The sequence below is a fragment of the Macrotis lagotis genome, chromosome 3 (genome assembly GCF_037893015.1).
Source record: "Macrotis lagotis isolate mMagLag1 chromosome 3, bilby.v1.9.chrom.fasta, whole genome shotgun sequence".
Taxonomy (NCBI): Eukaryota; Metazoa; Chordata; class Mammalia; order Peramelemorphia; family Peramelidae; genus Macrotis; species Macrotis lagotis.
In genome coordinates, this window is record NC_133660.1 from 81,247,166 (window position 1) to 81,264,573 (window position 17,408).

General features: G+C 38.8%; 1 protein-coding gene and 1 long non-coding RNA gene across 2 annotated transcripts; one reads left to right on the forward strand and one right to left on the reverse strand.

The window, feature by feature from the left end:
* Positions 1 to 727: 727 nt before the first annotated feature.
* Positions 728 to 10,590, reverse strand: SPCS3 (signal peptidase complex subunit 3). Its single transcript, XM_074228926.1, has 5 exons — positions 10,302 to 10,590; positions 9,073 to 9,148; positions 5,819 to 5,893; positions 2,691 to 2,806; positions 728 to 1,709 (listed from the first exon to the last, which is right to left on the reverse strand). The coding sequence occupies exons 1-5, from the start codon at positions 10,442 to 10,444 to the stop codon at positions 1,577 to 1,579; spliced, it is 543 nt and encodes a 180-aa protein (XP_074085027.1). The 5' UTR covers positions 10,445 to 10,590; the 3' UTR covers positions 728 to 1,576.
* Positions 10,222 to 17,073, forward strand: LOC141517664 (uncharacterized). The gene is made up of 2 exons (XR_012476938.1): positions 10,222 to 10,376; positions 16,630 to 17,073. It is a non-coding gene; the product is annotated as an uncharacterized LOC141517664 (long non-coding RNA).
* Positions 17,074 to 17,408: the final 335 nt, after the last annotated feature.

Here is a 17,408-nt window from a genome sequence, read left to right on the forward strand (position 1 = left end):
CTCTTCTCTTGAATCTTAGAAAAGTAAAATTCAATCCCGATGAAATCTGTCACTAAGTCTAATACTGGGGGCTTATAAATGGGTTAATTATAATAGCAACTCACTTATTAAATTTCCATTTATAAAAGTGGTCATTCCAACTAAAGATGAAATTTTTTTCAAGTAATCTGAATAATTCTTAACAAAGAATTAAGATATCTGATAGTTTCCATTATACAAATGTGTGCTCATGAGGGTAAGGTTCTTATTTGCCACTTTTAAGGCCAATTTTTTAAAAAGTTTAAAGCCAACTGCAAATTTGTTACCTGCTGTATTTGCACTAATTGAAAGTGAGTATGTACGTATACTAAGTATGGCCAATTGCAGCCTGTTTATGACTGAGCATGCAAATGAATTGGTTTTTATGTGATTTCCCTTCTAACTCTCAATTTCCTCAATACAAAAATGTTTAAGATGTCTATAAATAAATTCTATGGAGGGGTCTCAGGGTAACATCTACAATCACTCCTTCCCCCTTACCAGATGACATAACATTCAGGTAGCAGAGCATAGGTACCCAGAGTAAAAAACATGATAACCAGATATGGCTCTGTAGACTGGTCTGTAAGCTGTGGCAAGCTGGTAATATTTTCATACCATTACTATCAAAGTGTAGACTGGTGGAAGCTTTTAAATAATCCCCCTTCAATGACATTAGGCATGCTCACCAGAATAGACTTGTTATAAATGGGGGGGGGGGGGGGCAAACCATGCTGAAATCTTCAAATCTCAGTGTCATTGCTAAGAAGTTATATATATAAAGATATCACAGGAAGGAAAGTTAAAAAAAAAGCACTTAAAAGACACACATTTGGTTCACTTAAGAGGCTTTAAAAAGTTTTGTTACAGACTGGTTTTACAGCATATAAAGAGGTATTTAGCCTTTAAGTGGAGAAAATTGCTAGTTACCTGTATGTAAAAAAAGAAATATGGGCATTCCTAAATGACTCTTAGTCACTTTTAGCTATTTTGTAAACCAGACTTCTAATATATAACAATATATGACAGTATTTCGCCGGTTATCAGACATACTCAGAAAAGATACAACAGGATATCTACATCTGAATCACATCAAATGCTTATTTGCATGAATGGAAGGCATATATAATACAGAGTTCTTTATGACTCTACAGGCACCTGGAAGTTTAAACTACCCTTCATGCTCTTCACTTTATATTCCATAAGAATAATGGAAATGCAGAGAATACTTCAAATAGATATTTTACAAATCAAGACTATTTGAGAATTTTTCAACTTTTATTAGTACGAAAGGTAATACTTCATTCAGGTGGCCAATTTAAAAAACAAATTTGTCACCCATTTACCTTTCCTTTTCTGTTACATTTTTCAAAGTTGGCTCTTGTAAAAAAAACAAAAACCAAAAGAAACCTAATTTTTTTGTAAAAGTTACAACCAAAAGCAAGTATCTCTTGCTTTCTGGACAAAAGAAGAGAACAGGAAAAGGGGAAAAGGATGGGGCAAATGAGATAGAATTCATTAAGTATAAAAATATGCTGTTCAAATTCAGAATAATAATTTAATAACTCTTTGTTATTTCATATGTATCTGGGAATGGAATAGAGACATGTCCTGATCCTGTCACAAGAGGTAGAATTCCAGCATTTGGTACAACATTCCAAGAGAGGGTTAAAGTAACATTCCTGTTTCCCCTGTAAAAAGACAGATGATAATCAGTGGTCAGCAGAAATATTTGCAGTTTCATGACTAAAGTACTGAGATCTAAATCATTTCATTTGTATACAACCACTACTATAAAGATCATATCTGCCACTAAGCAGAATTCTTTTTCTATTTCATTCCAAATATAATATATCAAGAGGAGGAATAAAGTCAGCAGCAATTTGCAGGTAATCACTGATGATTTAGACCTTAAAACATACTCATTAGCAGCACCAATAAAAACTTGTAATTTATAAGTGATAGTGTCATTTAGTGGAGTCAGACGATCTAGTCCCAGGTCTATAGTCTTGGGCAAATTACTGAATGCATCTCATGGTCCCACAGTCAGTTACATAAGGAAGTTGAAGTAAAAGCCCTTAGGCTCTAATATTCTAGGACTGTGCAAAGGAAGCTCTCCACATTTTCGATCATAGGTTCTACTACTGTCTGACCGACTGTAATCCTAACATTCAAGCAGGTGCCTGCATTTCTTAAACCCTTAAAAGCAGAAGCCATACCTCCAGCAAAACAGAGAGAGGACAAAGCTACTGTTTCCACTGCTACTACTCCCAGTATATGGTAAATTGTATTTGGAATACTTACTCTCTTGACCAAGAGGTTCATTGGATCAATGATGGAGATTTGGAAGGGACCTCAGAACCCATTCAGTCCAACCCCCTCATTTTATCCAGAGAAGCTCAGTGATTTGCCCAGGATTACAATTAGGAGAGCCATGGTTTGAATCTGAAACTTGACTCCAAATAAAGAATGGCATCCAAACTTCAGTCCACTCAGTGGCCACCCCCTCTACCCTAAAAAGCTATCTTCCTATAATCTGTAAGTTAAAATATTCATGAACCTCATTCCTTATATCTCACTGTTTCCTTCCCTTTCAATACTGTACTCTCTTTCCCTCTCTCTTCTTTTACAAAAACCATGGTTAAACACTTAAAATAGCATGAGTTGCTCACTTGAGACCATTTCCATCGTCAAAGAAAAAATATTTTGATTTCATATCTTTCAGCAGCAGCTTCGGATTATCGCCTCTCAGAATGATCTTGTCCCAAAGGACAACCTGGTTCAGAGCCTACATTGAAATGAGAATTAATTAGACAACTCTTCTAAACGTAACATCTGGTCAGTGCATATTAAAAGTAGCAATGATCTAAAAAAGAGAGAATAAACATGGAATTTAACTTAATCAGCCTGACTTTAAGAAAATCTCCACAATGTTAATATTAAAAAATGAAAAACAAGTAAAAATGTGAAGAACCATCTCAAGGTCATAAGGATGACTGACTTCTCACAGGAAAATCCTTGTTTTGTTTTGTTTTTTAAAAGAATTGGTCAGTGACAAAACACTGAGCTGCTGGATGGTTCTAATGAAGTGCCAGCTAAGTACAACCTAGGAAGCTCCAGAGAGCAGAGCAATTCCTCCACTGAAGAATCTGTTACCATCTAATATTCTCTCACTTTTCTAGGACCATGCTCAAGGGGCCTGGCTCCACTAGGGATAGAACTATGGATAATCTAGGGTGCCCTGCCCCAACTCAACACTGTTAAAAGGATCCCAAACAGTGTCTGAGGATTTATGGAGGTCTGGTAACTGGCATTTTTTCACCCCACCCCACCTTGAGTGGGTGTTTCAGTGTCATACAGGAGATACTAATTAGGGATAATCTGGAAAAAAAATCAGTTTCAAAAAAATAATTCATTTTCATATGAAAAAATTTTTAAATAAAAGCACTATAGCCACATTGAACTTCTCACATGAACTCTATTAAGGCTGGTTCTGAGTTGGCTTACACAAAAACAATATCACAATTTCTAAAATACAGATGAAAAGTGACTGTGCAGTAGTATAGTAGTCTTAATTCCTTTCAAACAACAGACTATTTTCTTTTTTTTTCCCCAAAGGAAAGATGAGTCCCCAATGTTGAAGAAATGAAACAAAGGAGAAAAAAGTTTCAATGACATTTCCTTTATTCTGGAAATATTGGACTTTTCACTCTTCTTTTTCATTTGTTTGCTTTGTCCATTCCAGTTTCTAAATGAAAACAATATTACCAAAAATCCCCCTACTTTTTTTTCCTAAAATATCCTAACCATGACTACAGCAGTTCTCTAGAAGTACAAGTTTAGCAATGAGGGAATCTGGGTTGAGTATGGCTCTGCTACTTAAATACATGACACCCCCTTGGGAAAGTAACTTCATCTCTTTGGGCCTCAGTTTCCTCAACTGTAAAATGACAGTCAAATTAAATGCCTTATCCCTTCTAGCTCTAAGTCTCCTGAACTTAATAGTAATAGTCTGAGGTTATTACACCATCTAAACTTACTACCACCATGCAAATTTTAAATCTCCCTAAACAACATTCTTGGCCTGTTACTAAATCAAACTGAAACTCATTAGTTATCCTGGGAAAAACTAGAATAAACTGGAAAATTTCTCAAAAATATTCATTTGTTCATGCTATCCTAGATCTTAAAAAAAAAATTACTATAAAAAATTCCAGATGAATTACTGAGGTTGCTAAATGTTCAATTGTTATTCTGGTGTTGACTCCTTTTCTCTCACATACAGCTTTTGAATTGCTCTGTTTTGAACAATATTGATGTTTTAAGGGATCAGGATAAACCAAAAAACCAATCAATCAAACTGAAACGTGAAGAAAGTTGGTCAACATTAGCCCCTGTAAAAGAATAGTTAATACAACATTTAATAATCAAAGCCATCTTCATTCACTACTCTTCCTCAATTTTTATATTATGGTAACCCAGAGACAAAAGAAATATTTTTTGTACTTTAATTTTACTTTGTAAATAATTTAAAAATAGAACTATTAATTTTATTAATCTCTGCATAAACCATGCTGTGATCCTTTAAAACTCTTATGGTGGCTTTTCTGATTAGTTTCATGAAAACACAGTATCAAATGAAAGGACAGGCTAGGTGGGTGTTAAGTTTCATTGGAATGATGCTATAAATGTCAAAATTGAGCAGTCAGCTAATGAATTATTATAGCAAGGCTGTGTTTTTATGGTGGAGGCTGATGATACAGTCTATTTTAAAAAAATAATTTACAAATGAGGAAACTGAGGATGGAAGAATGATTTGGCACAGGATCACACAAATAGTGGCTGAGACAAGGTTAGAACTAAGGTCACTTAATTTAGTCTAATGGTTACATTTCTAGGAGAACTAATTTATCAATAGATACTTCAAGTGAGACAATTTTAATACTAATTTTAACACAACTACAAATGTCTATCAACAATTATCAAAAGCTTATTGATAGAACGGAATGTATAAAATATTAATATCAAAAAAGTCAGAAAACTAAAGCACAATTCCATAGGAGCTAAGACTGTGATTTACTATCTATTCTGTTACCCCTCCATCCTTTCCTCAAGATAATTAAAAGTGATACTTGCCTCACCACACATTATTTAAGACATTCAAATTATTTATCAAATGAAAAATGATAATGATCACTCTAAATATACAACTTAAAGAGAACACTCTAAAGCCTACAAATCACATATACATGGAAAATCATGAACAGACATATTTAAGACCTTTAGAAAACCAACCACTAACCTTTTGCAAAAAAGCTGATATGTAGTCAAATATGTGAAATAAAATTTACATCTAGATATTTCTACTAATTTTGAGAATTCAATCTCGGACGCCTTCCAAATAAGCACAAGTAACATAGGTTCATGGTCCTCCAGTTTCCCTCCAAGTCTACCTGGAAACTGAGTGGTCTAGATTAAGTACTAGTATTTATCTCACAAACTTGTTAGAATGAAATGATGTATTATGTGTGAAGAAAGGGCTTTACAAATCCTAAATTTAAAGACCCTCTTGCTTTTTTCATGGTCCCAAAGGATATGAGAGAAATGAAGTGAAAAGAAAGCCTAGCTCTTACCTCAGGTTTTCACAGCAGTATCTCTTTAAGCTCATTACCCATATAGTATAAATAACTTTAAATTTTTAAGTCAAACAACACTTTATCTTACAAAAATAAAATCAAAAGCTAATTTTTTTAAGTAACATGTAAAATACACAATTTAAATACATGTTATAAGTACTTACGTTATTTTTTGTCGAATATTCTGCTGATAAATACAGAAACAATTGCTTTACATTCCAATCAAATATATTCTCTAGATGTAAAAAAAATTAAGGAACAAAAACATAAGATGGCATACAACTTTGTCATTTCTCAATTATTCATAGTAGATTTCTCACATAAAAATCTTCTTCAGTCACACAATAGAGGATCACAGATCTAAAATGAAAAGGAGCAGGGGAGATCAAAGTCCAACTCTTCCTTTAACACATAAAAACTGAGGCCCAGAGATTAAATGACTTACTCCAGATCACTTAGCTCATAGATAACAAAATAAATTGGAGTCTATGCACAAGAACCCAAATCTGGTACTTTTTTTTCATTATAACATACTGTTTCTTAGCATGCAAACAAATTTCTTTTGTCTGAAAAAAAATTAGCTCAATTGTTAAATCTGATGCAGAACAGGAGGAAAAGAAACCTGATGAATACCAGAGATATTTTTTTTCAGTTTTTATATTAATGCCCTTTTCTTCTCAATCACTATGGAAAAAAAAGAGGGGGAAGATGGCATGGAATCAAAGAATTCTTGGTACCACAGAGATCATCTAAGTTACTGTTGCAAAGAAGAAAACAGCAATTCACAGGTTGAAGTTACTTAAATGAAGTCTCATACTAAACTGATGCTATCTGGTTGAAACTTTTCAGTGAAAAGAAAATTACAATCTGTTTATCAGTTTGTTTGGTTCTTGTGGAAATATCAGAACTTACCTCACAGAGTTGTTATGAGAATCAAATGAGGCAATATGTGTAAATGAGGGACTCATCTGTATTACAGAACTAGTCTCTTATGGCTCTGATACTCAAAATTTTTAAAAAAAGCCTTCAAAATCTACTTTTCTGTGAAATCGAATTCACACTGTTACATTTAAGCTAAGAGGCAGCATCATAGAAGGAAAAAAGAACCAGATTCTGAAACAGGGAGATCTAGGTTCATTTCCAACCTCTGACACACATTGACTTTGTGACCCTGGGGAAAGTCTTTTAATTGCCAGGACTCAAGAAAAAAGCAGATGCCTAAGTATGATAGGTAAAAGCAGTCTTATCAGTGATATAATTGTATATATCAATAAAGTTGCAAGTCCAATCAAAAAAAATTTTAATGAAAAATGCACTATATGTATTATGGATTCTATTCTTTTTCTAAACCAATCATTGTATAGTAAATTTTAAACTGGCACATAGTAAACACATGTTTTTTTAACTGATTGAAATAACCAGATCAAGTATATCATAAACTATCTGTTATTTTCAGTTAACTAGGATCAATGTTTCTTCAAACTTTCAAATCCAAGCGCCACTTTGGTAAAACAGAAGATTTTGAACTACTTATTTATCCTTCCCCGATTCTGCCCCACCAAAATAAAAATCTCACAAGAATGGAAAAACAGCTGCTTCTTTTGAAATCAAGTAATTCTGTATCTATTATATTTATATGCAAATTTAGGGCATTTACAGAACAGGTTGTAATATATCTACTTTGTTTTAGTAAGGTGGTTAATACTTCAGCACAGTTACCAATTAGAAATACTTGAATGTGAATCAAGGGATAAAGAAATAATGCAAAAATAATGTAAAATAACTAGTTGGAATAATCTTATAATTTGAAAACTCTTAGTCTAGCCCAAATCCCTTCTCAGCAGTGCTAGGCAAAGGATGGGGGGAGCTAGGTGGCCCAATGGTTAGAGCACTAGCCTTGAAATCAGGAGGACAGGAGTTTGAATGCAGCCTCAGACACTACTCACTAGCTGTGCAACCTTGGGCAAGTCACTTAATCGTGATGCTCTCACATCCAGGGTCATTTCTAGTTGTTCTGATTTATCTGAGCACTGGACCCAGATGGTTCTGGAGGAGAAAGTAAGGCTAGTGACTACACAGCACTCCCTCACTCAAATTCAATTCATGTATTTGTCATGGTTTCACCTCCCTGATCTTGTGGTCTTCTTCAAAAATGAAGGAGAAACATTAGGTTAAAGATGACCATGGAGATCTGAAAATTTACAAAAAATACTTGGTGTTAACAAAAGAACTTTATACCCCTCTTAAATGTAAGGTTTGATTTCACAGTACCTGCCTATAGATCCAGCTTATTCCTGAATCTAGGCTACCTGACAGATTCTAGACCTGGTGAAAAAGAGAGAGGATCTTCTACTTAAGTCCACTTAAAGAAGGAATTCTTAGCTTGTGTCCTGTGTCCTAGAGTCCCTTCAGTAGTCTGATGAAATCCATGGATCCCATTAAACAAAAGAAAATTACAAATTAAAATGAATTATAAAAGGAACCAATTATCCTGAAATACAATTATCAAAAAAAAATTTAACCTCAGTATCAAGCTATCTGATGGAAAAAAAATATGATAGATGCAAATTCCCAGACCCATTGTAGTCTGGGGGAATTTGGGGTAGTGGAAAGGGGCTGTCTCAATAAAGCAGATGAGATCAGGCCTAAAAGTGACTGAAACACTTCCATACCAAGTCTGTTCCAATAAATTTTGGAGGAAAAAAAAGGATTATTTCACGTTAGGTAGATATGGCTGGTAGAAGCTAGAAAACTGGAGAGCACAGATAAGCTGTAAAATCCAATCACAAAATGACTTCTGCAATTTTAAATGGTTGTTGTGGTTATAAAATCACATACTCTATTAAAAGGATAGTAACTGTCAATTGAGATAGCTAACTGACCAATCATTTAGATACTCAACCAACACTAAAATATGTAATCTAACATTACATAAGTGAACTGCCTATGTTACTACTAGATAACACTGCTACTGTTCCAGAACTGATGGCTTCTGGGTGAAGGGATATAAAATGCAGTTTCTATATTAGTCATTTCTCTTTTTATCCCAATTTCATTTCTAAGTGAAAATTTTAAAGTTTCACAATTTCATTTTTGATGGATTAGTTCTACATATTGTTTCTTCTGAACAATTTCAGGCATCGTGCTCACATTTTTTTTCTTGAATTATCAAAAACAAAACAAAAAACCCTACTGAAGTCAAGAGGGGGTAGCTATGATTAATCTTATTTTACAAATGACGAAAAACATACAAGTTGGAGGCAAATTCACAACTATAATCTAGGTCCTTTGAAGTTCATATTATCAGAGATTTGTTTTTCACTAGAATATTTTTGAATGTTTTAATTCAGCTTAACACAAATTCAAAATCACTGTAAATTGATTGACATTTTTTAAAAAAATCATTTTCATAAAGGATATCAGCAGTTACATCAAATGTAATAAAGCCCAGATCACTTCGTTCTCTAGGTCCAGTGAAGTCTTCTACGTTTTTTCTGAAAATAAACATAGGTTTTATAATCTTCAACCTCAAACAGGTTACAAAATCTTTGTCTTAATTCCTTAAAGAATTGGATACTCTTGTCATATACATGTAGAGATATATCAACGCAAAGCAGCTTTATTAAACATATATGTGAAAATGTCTCCTACCAGTTCTATGCTATCAACTTAAAGTTAAGGATACACGGCTAAATAAAAATACACTAAAAGTCTGGACATTAATTAAGCTCAAATGAAAGAAAAGAAAATTGAATAAACTGTGCAAAGCAAACACCAAGGTAGCTGTTTAGATAGGTATCTTCACGTCTTAGAGGTTCCTGAAAAAAAATAATTTTGGAAAGACTTAGAAACAAACTACTTCATAAATGAGTGGCTGGTGATTTCACTGAAAATAAAAGTAAATTAACCAATGGCTAAGGTGCATAAGAGCAAACCAAACCAATGGGGACACAGGGGAGGTGGCACAAGAAGAGGGGCCATCAAGAGTGGAACATCTGACAGGAGAGGTCCCAAGTTAATGCTGTCCTGAGTATGCGGGAAGGAGAAGAAAGGGAAAGAATATAATAATTGCCAAAGGAGAAACAGTTAAAGAACAGAGGATGGTTTTTTTAAGACAACAGAGGACGGGCCAGCTGTTTCATAATTTTCTCCAAGTCCCCATCCTGAATCTCGGGACAAGTTTAAATAAAACAAAACGGGGGGGCTCAACCTTCTGGTTCAAAATGCCCCGCTGCTTTCCGAGCCTCGTGGGTCAGAGGAACTCTTCCGAGGCGGGAGGGGGGCAGCTAAGGCTGGCACAGAAGCGAGCCCGCGTCGGACACGTCAGCGCCCCCGGGCCGGAGACCAAAGGCCGGCGACAGCGCGCTCCGGGGCGCTCCGGCCGCCGCGGGGGAAGTTGCGGGAGGCGCCGGCGGGAAGCTCAGGCCGGCGGGCGGGCGCGCGGCCGGGCCCCGGGGGCAGGAAGGGGCCGCTGGGGCGGGGCGCCCCCATTGGCCCGCGCGGCCGGAGCGGAGCGGCGGAGCAGGAAGCGGCCGCCCCGGGCCGGCGGGCCGCGCGGGGGGCGGTTGGGGCCGCTGCCCCGGGAGCGGGCGGGGCGGGGGGCTGCCCACCCCCCCGGGCGCGCCCCCCGGCCCGGCCCGCACTCACAGCATGATTCGGGAGACGTGCAGCCGGACCGGGACGCTCCTGTCTTTGAAGGCGGTGGTGATGAAGCAGCCGAAGGTCAGCGCCGCCATCACGCTCAGCGAGAAGGCGAACAGCGAGTTCGCCCGCGACAGCACCGTGTTCATGGCGGCGGCTCGCTCCGGCTCGGGCCCTCCGACTCGCTTCCCGCCGGCCGCTCCCGCTCCGGCTCCGGCTCCCGCTCACGCCACACGCAGCCCACACGCCCGGCTCGGCTCCGGCCCGGCTTGTTTCTCTCCCCGCCGCCCAGGGCGCGCGCGCGCTCCTCCGGGAGCGCGCGCGGCGCCGCCGCCGCCCCGCCCCCGCCTCCCTGCCCCGGCTCCGCCCCGGGGGCGGGCGCGAGCTTGCCACTCGCCCCGCCCCTTCCCGCGCGCGCGCGCGGTCGGCCTGGGTGGGGCCCCGAAGCCGGCGGAAGCCGCTCTGGGGAGAGGCCCGCGAGGGCCCCTAGCCCGCTCCCCCTCCCCCTCTCTCCGCAGTCTGAGCGCCCCGTGGCCAATCGGAGCGGCGCAAAGCGCGAGCCCGGGGGAGGGTGGGAGGAGCGCGGGTCGCGCCCCGCCGCCCTGGCCACGCCCCTGCGCTAAGCCCCGCCCCGGCCCGTTTCTCACCTCCTCCCCCGGCTCGGGGGCGGGGCTCAGCCGTGGCCGGTCCGGGAGGGGGCGGGGCGGGCGTCAGAGGCCGCGCCTCCCTGCCTCCTCCGCAGTGTAAACCCTATTCTGCCTCGCGCAAGGGAAGGGAGAGGACTTTGGGCAGCGCGCAAGGGTGGACTTGGACTTCACCCTGGCCCTCCTCGCATCCCCCCGAGATCCAGAGCCCCGTTTAACTCCCAGGGCCTCCTTTCAATTCAACAAATATGTGCGTGCAGCGGGGACGACCTTCCAGGGACCACCACAGGGCTGGGAATATGGGGGGGGGGGGAACGAAAATTAGAAGGAGTTCTTGTCCTCAAGGGGCTTCTATCCAATCGCTTCCTTTCCTGGTACAGGAGATTGAATGCATAACCTCCGAGTTCCCAATTCTAATTCTTTTGCACCAACATAGCAACTGGAAGGAGCGTGAGTGAGGTCCAGCATCCTCATGGAGGAGGAGAATATGACTTAGCCCGAGGCAGCCCAAGTCCAGATGCAGAGCTCTGACCCAGCGTCTCCTCACTCCCCTTCCTATTCCCCTCCACTCTCACAGGGTGCCTTTCCCCTTGCAGCATCCTTGGCAGACGCAGTGACTGATTGCGATTGTCACCCAGCTGCTTTTCATTTTGACAGCTGCGCATCTTCTCCATGAACATGAGTAATTCTTGACCGATAGCCTTTCTCCCCCTCCTCATCCATGTCCATCTTGTTATAGAAAATAATAGTAATAATCATAGCTAGATCTCTATAGCACTTTAAAGTTTGCAAAGCTCTTTACAAATATCCTCAACCACCCTATTTTCCTTGTTTTACACAGATAAGGAACCTAAGGAATAGAGAAGTTAAGTGATCTAGCCAGGGTCATACAGCCTAAATCAGAGGCTGAATTTGAACTCAGGTCTTCCTGACTCCAGGTCTAACATTCTATCCACTGCACCACTTCACTGCTTTTAAATTGGATGCTTGGATGGATGGATGGACAAATATTGTGTCAATAGCCTTCCTCAGGTTCTTTAAATATATTGTGGACACTAATGCAGCCCATAGGGAGTCCACCTATTAGCCCTCATTCTTGCTACGTGCTTTCTTTCATAATTATACTTCTTTTGAACAAGTGTTCATCGGAAATATGCTGCATCTTAATTATTGCCACCCCATATCTTTTCACTGCCTTTTCCTTGTCCACTTGACTTGATCTGCAATGTTGATTGTTCCTAGATAATGGATATTTCATGTCAGGTAACTAAAGTAGAATATATGCATTAAAGGAATACATTTTTGAAGCAGCAAAGAACTTAAGATCATTCAGTTAATTCAACAGACAATTAAGTACTTAGCAGGTGCAAGGTCTAATGCTAGGCCCCGGAGATACATATTAAAAAGATTCCCTGCATTATGCTGAGATATTAATAGTGTGTATATATACAAGTAAGTAAATTTAAAGAATATGTAGCAATTTATAACATAACTGAAAGGACCTGAAGGAAGGAAGGAAGAACTAAGAGGCAAAGGTGAAGAAGGAAAGATGTCAGATGCAAGCTATTTGTACTAGAACTGAGAATTCATGGAGTGATATGAAATAAGACTGGAAAGGTTAAAGGACCCAGATAGAGAAGGGCTTTAAATGAAAGCCAAACAATTTTGATTTTTATCCCAGAGGCAACAGGGAGCCATAGATTTTTAAGTGGAGAAAGAAAGAGTGACATAACCAGGACAGCATTTTAGGAATATCATTTTGGCTGCTGCATAGAGGATAGTAGGTTCAAGAAGGAAGAGACTGTAGGCAAAGACATTTAGTAAGCTATTGTAATACTCTGTGGAGGCAGAGAAAACCTGATTGGTTATAGGGGCTGAAGGAATAGGGAGAATCCAGAGCAATCCAAGATTATGAACCTGCATGATGAGTTGGTAGTGGCATGGATTGAAATGAGAAAGTTTGAAGGAGCGATATATTCAAGAAGTATGAGTTCCATTTTAGACAGGTTGAGCTTGAAATGCCTGTAGGGCATTCATCCAAGTGAAGATGGTCAGCAGGCAGTTGATAATACTGGGCTTGAGTTCAGCAAAGTGATTAAGATTGGATATATAGATCTGGGAGTAACCTGTCTAGAAATGATTGATAATTGAACTCATACAAGGTGAAAGCATTGTGCAGTATTCCAAATTTAGTCCAGTTAACTCGCTTTGTTTTATTCATTTCTGGGCCCAACTCACCATCCATCTGCAATAGCTAGCTATCCAAGATATGTCCTGATAGATTAGCTCCAAGAGACATCTGCCCAGCTTTTTTTTCTATGGTATCTCAAGGTCCCATGATTCAATTAATGTGGGTGCTTCCTTAACCCAAGCAGATTGCCCCCTCCCTCTAAAACTTGGTACATAGTCTTCACAAGCTTCTCTGGCTAAAAAATTCATAACCTTAGTATGGCCATCTACTAATACGCTCCCTTAGTTTGTTCTGAAGCAACAGATATCCAGTCCTTTGCTGGGAAGGCACTCTCAAAAAACCTTGCCAGTTTAATAGAATCTGCCAGAAATTGCATTCCACTGACAGAGCCTTTAAGAAGCCTCTATATCTCCTCTAAGCATGCCAATAGGGTATGATAAGAGAAAGATTTTAATGGAAGGTCTTTTTAGCTGCATGCCATAATGGGAATTATCTGTGTCGGTCTTACATTTGAATATGGAAGTCTTAAATTTGAAAAGTCTTACATAGTAACTCACACTTACTCAGTGCTTTAAGATTTGCAAAGAGGTTTCTTCACAGCCCCATGAGGTAGGTAGTACATATTGTCATCATCCTTCTATTACAGATATAAAAAAAATCTGAATCACAGAAAGTTTAAGCTAATTGTCTAAGGTAAATCACAGCTAGGAACTGTAAAAGATAGGTCTTTAATTTTTGACTGACTCCCAGTCAGTAGAATTTTGGAAAGTGTTTGGTAGATTTCAAGTTGTTTTTTAAATAAATTTTATAGAGTTTTTTTGTTTTTATATACCTAAATTTTCTTTTATATTCTTTTCCTCTTACCCCTCCCAGAAAGCCATCCCATATAATCAGGCTATGTTAATTCCCAACTGTGAACAACTATCATAAGCTTCCTCTCCACCTCCTCTTCTGGGCAGTTTTGTTGGAGAAAGTGACAAAACAGTGAAGATCTGGCCTATCACAAACCTGTGTTGTCTGACTTCATCCATGCTTTTGCTTCTGCCTAGCAATCCTTTTATTCATCTATTATTATTTTTAACTTCTTGATTCCACAGCAGCTGTTCCAAACCTCCTCCTCTTCAAGTCCCCAACCCTATCCTCTCTCACTCTTGGCAAGTGATCTGACCTCCTACTTGCTTCAAAATTGGAGATCATCCAACAAGAACTCTCTCACTCTTCCGTTATTCTCATTTCAAAGTACTTCTTTTTTTACAGCCTGTCTCTTAAATCTTCCATCCTATTTTAGAAGTAGAGGTAGTCCTTTTGCTTTCCAAGGGTAACTCTCTATTAATATCTTTTTTACTTTCTCTGTGACCTTGATTCTTTAATTATCTATTCCCTCTCATCTTCATTCTTTCCTTTTCTACCAGTGCTTTTACCTCTTTACCTTTAAAGATCATTCAATCAAATATTGATTTAGTTCTAACTATATTCTAGACACTGCTCTAAAACTGAGGACAAAAAGATAATATGAAATGTAAATTTATATTCAAATGGGGGAGACAACATGTCTATATTTAAATTTATACAAAAAGCAGGATACAGAATAGACATCTAAAGCCTTTTCTCCCCTAATCCTTCTCCAAAGGAGCCTCCCAGTCTTAGAGGAAGCAGGATTCTGGGGTCAGAGATTGCTCTGCTTTCCTTAGAGCAAGGGGAAACCAGGCTAAAATTATATTTATCTGCTCCCTTATATATTATTAGTCTAGAAGATGTGGTTTTCAGATTCCAGCTAACTTTCTAATCACTATTCCTTAAGGGGAAAGGAGGTCCTCAGCTTTATAGTCAAATTTTTATTCCTTTCTCACCAACAATTGGAGTTCAACAATGAACACTAACATCAGGGAGCAGTTATCCAAGTGAATAGCAAAACAGAGGATACACCATCAGAGGATACACAACACACAATACAGAGTGAAAGAGTTCTCCCATGGGATTCAGGTAACTCAGCTCAACTGAGGAGAAATGCAGTTCTTACCCAGGGGAAAACTCCCCTAAGTCTCTAATGTAGCAAGGTGGAAATTTGGACAAGATAGAGACTGCCATCTTCTCTGATGTAAGCTGCTTTTCAGTGTCATTCTCCCTTTACTATTCTGAAATGGATTTTGACATCATCCATATTTTTTCCTGAAGCTGGAAGATAGAAGTCCTGAAACCCAGAAATGCTAAAGCTATTTACAGAGTCAAGAACTCTTTCTAACCCCTCCCCTCATCCAGGTGCAGGACAAGGATTTTCACCAGTGAGGAGAGAGTACTATGCCAGTGGGTTTGAGGACTTTGGTTACAAATGCAAAATGAATGCAAAGTAATTTGGGGAGGTAGTGCATGAACAATGTGGTAGGAGTGGAGGTGGTGAAGGGGGCTTTTAGAAAGTGCAAAGGATATCAATAGGCAATTTTCAAATAAAAACTTAAAGCTATTACTGATTAGAGAAATGTAAATTAAAAACAACGATGAGGTACCACCTCACACCTATCAGATTGGCTAAGATGACAGAAAGAAAAAATGGTAAATGTTGGAGAGGTTGTTCGAGGATTAGGACATTAATCCATTGTTGGTAGAGTTGTGAACTGATCCAACCATTCTGGAGAGCAATATGTCTTTATTTCATGGCATCAACTCATGTCTTTTCATATTTCTCTGAAATTCTCATCATAATTTCTTGCAGCACAATAATAATACATTATGTCCATATCTACAAAGAACTCAAAGAGCAGTAAAACCAATCATACCTTTTGACAGAAATGCCATTACTAGGCCTATATCCAAAAGAAACTAAAAATGTTCAAAATGTTTGAACATTCAAAAATGTTCAAAAATATTTATAGCAGCTCTTTTTAGTGGCAAAGAGTTGGAAGTTAAGAGGATGCCTATCAATTGAGGAATGGCTGAACAAGTTGTGATATATGAATGCTAGGGGGTACTAATGTTTAAGAAATCATAAAAGATAGGACTTTAGAGAAGCATAGGAAGAATTATATAAATTGATGCTTAGTGAAGGGAGCAGAACCAAGAGAAGATTGTGCACATTAACAACAGCATTGGGAATTGACCAACTCAGATAGATGCAGCAACTCCCAGCATGATGCAGGAAAAAGATGTAGAGAATTATGAATGTAGCAGAATGTAGCAGAAACAAAACTTGTAATCTTAAAGACTGTTAAATTGGGTGGAGGTCCGCCACTCTTGAGATGTAAATCAACTACCATTGTTCATTGTTTAATGTAAAATTTGTATCCTGAACTCTTCAGGCTTCAATCTTCTACCTAATTCCAAATCCAGTAAGGGGGGAAGAGAATTCACCTTTTGCCCTCTGGATAAGGGGCAAGACCATAAAAATCTGGGCCCTACCTCCGATAGGGGTCAGTCATGTCCGACTCTGTCTCTATCACTTTCTTTTTAGGTTGTAACTTCTTTCAATAAATCTTTATTTTGCTTTCCACACCTGAATTCCTAGGTCTGAATCACGATTCCTCACAGGCAGTATCAAACTCAAACCAGCTTCTCCACAAGCAGTTCAGAGAACTAGGACAACCCTGGGAGATCTGTTATGGGCAATCCACGCCCAGAGGAAAACAAACAACAAACAAACCAAAAGACCACAGAATCTGAATGGAAACTATATTTGCTTTTTTGAAAACTTCTCTTATGTTTTTCCTATCACATTGTTTTCTTTCTTTTCCCTTAGACCTAATTAATTCCTCTTACATATTTTATGTAAATGTGTAAACATGTTAAAAACATGTATATATACAAATTTTACAGGACTATTCACCACTGAGGGGAAGGGGGTAGAAAGGGAATGTGATAGAAAAATGGGTAACTTATAAATATCCAAGTGGATGAATGCTGAAAAACTTTTATAATATGTAAGTGGAAAAAATAAAATAAAGTGAAGTGATATATGAATGGAGACTTTCTTGAATAAAACTTGGGATTCTGAGAGGCAAAGATAAGGAGAAAGAAGTTGATGTCTGCCTTGCTCTCAAAAAAAAACTGTCTAACCTATCCACTATTCTCTTTTTCTCTCTCTGTCATTCACCCACCATTTAACTAATGTTTCCTGGTTCTAATGTGCCTCCTCCTCAATCCATCCTGCACACTGCTGTCAGACTAATTTTGCTAAAATGCTGGTTTTATCATGTCAGTCTCCTGTCCATAACATTTAAATGGTTCCACATTAGTCCAGGATTCTTAAGTTGGTATTCAACTCTTTTTTAAAAATCATTACCCAAA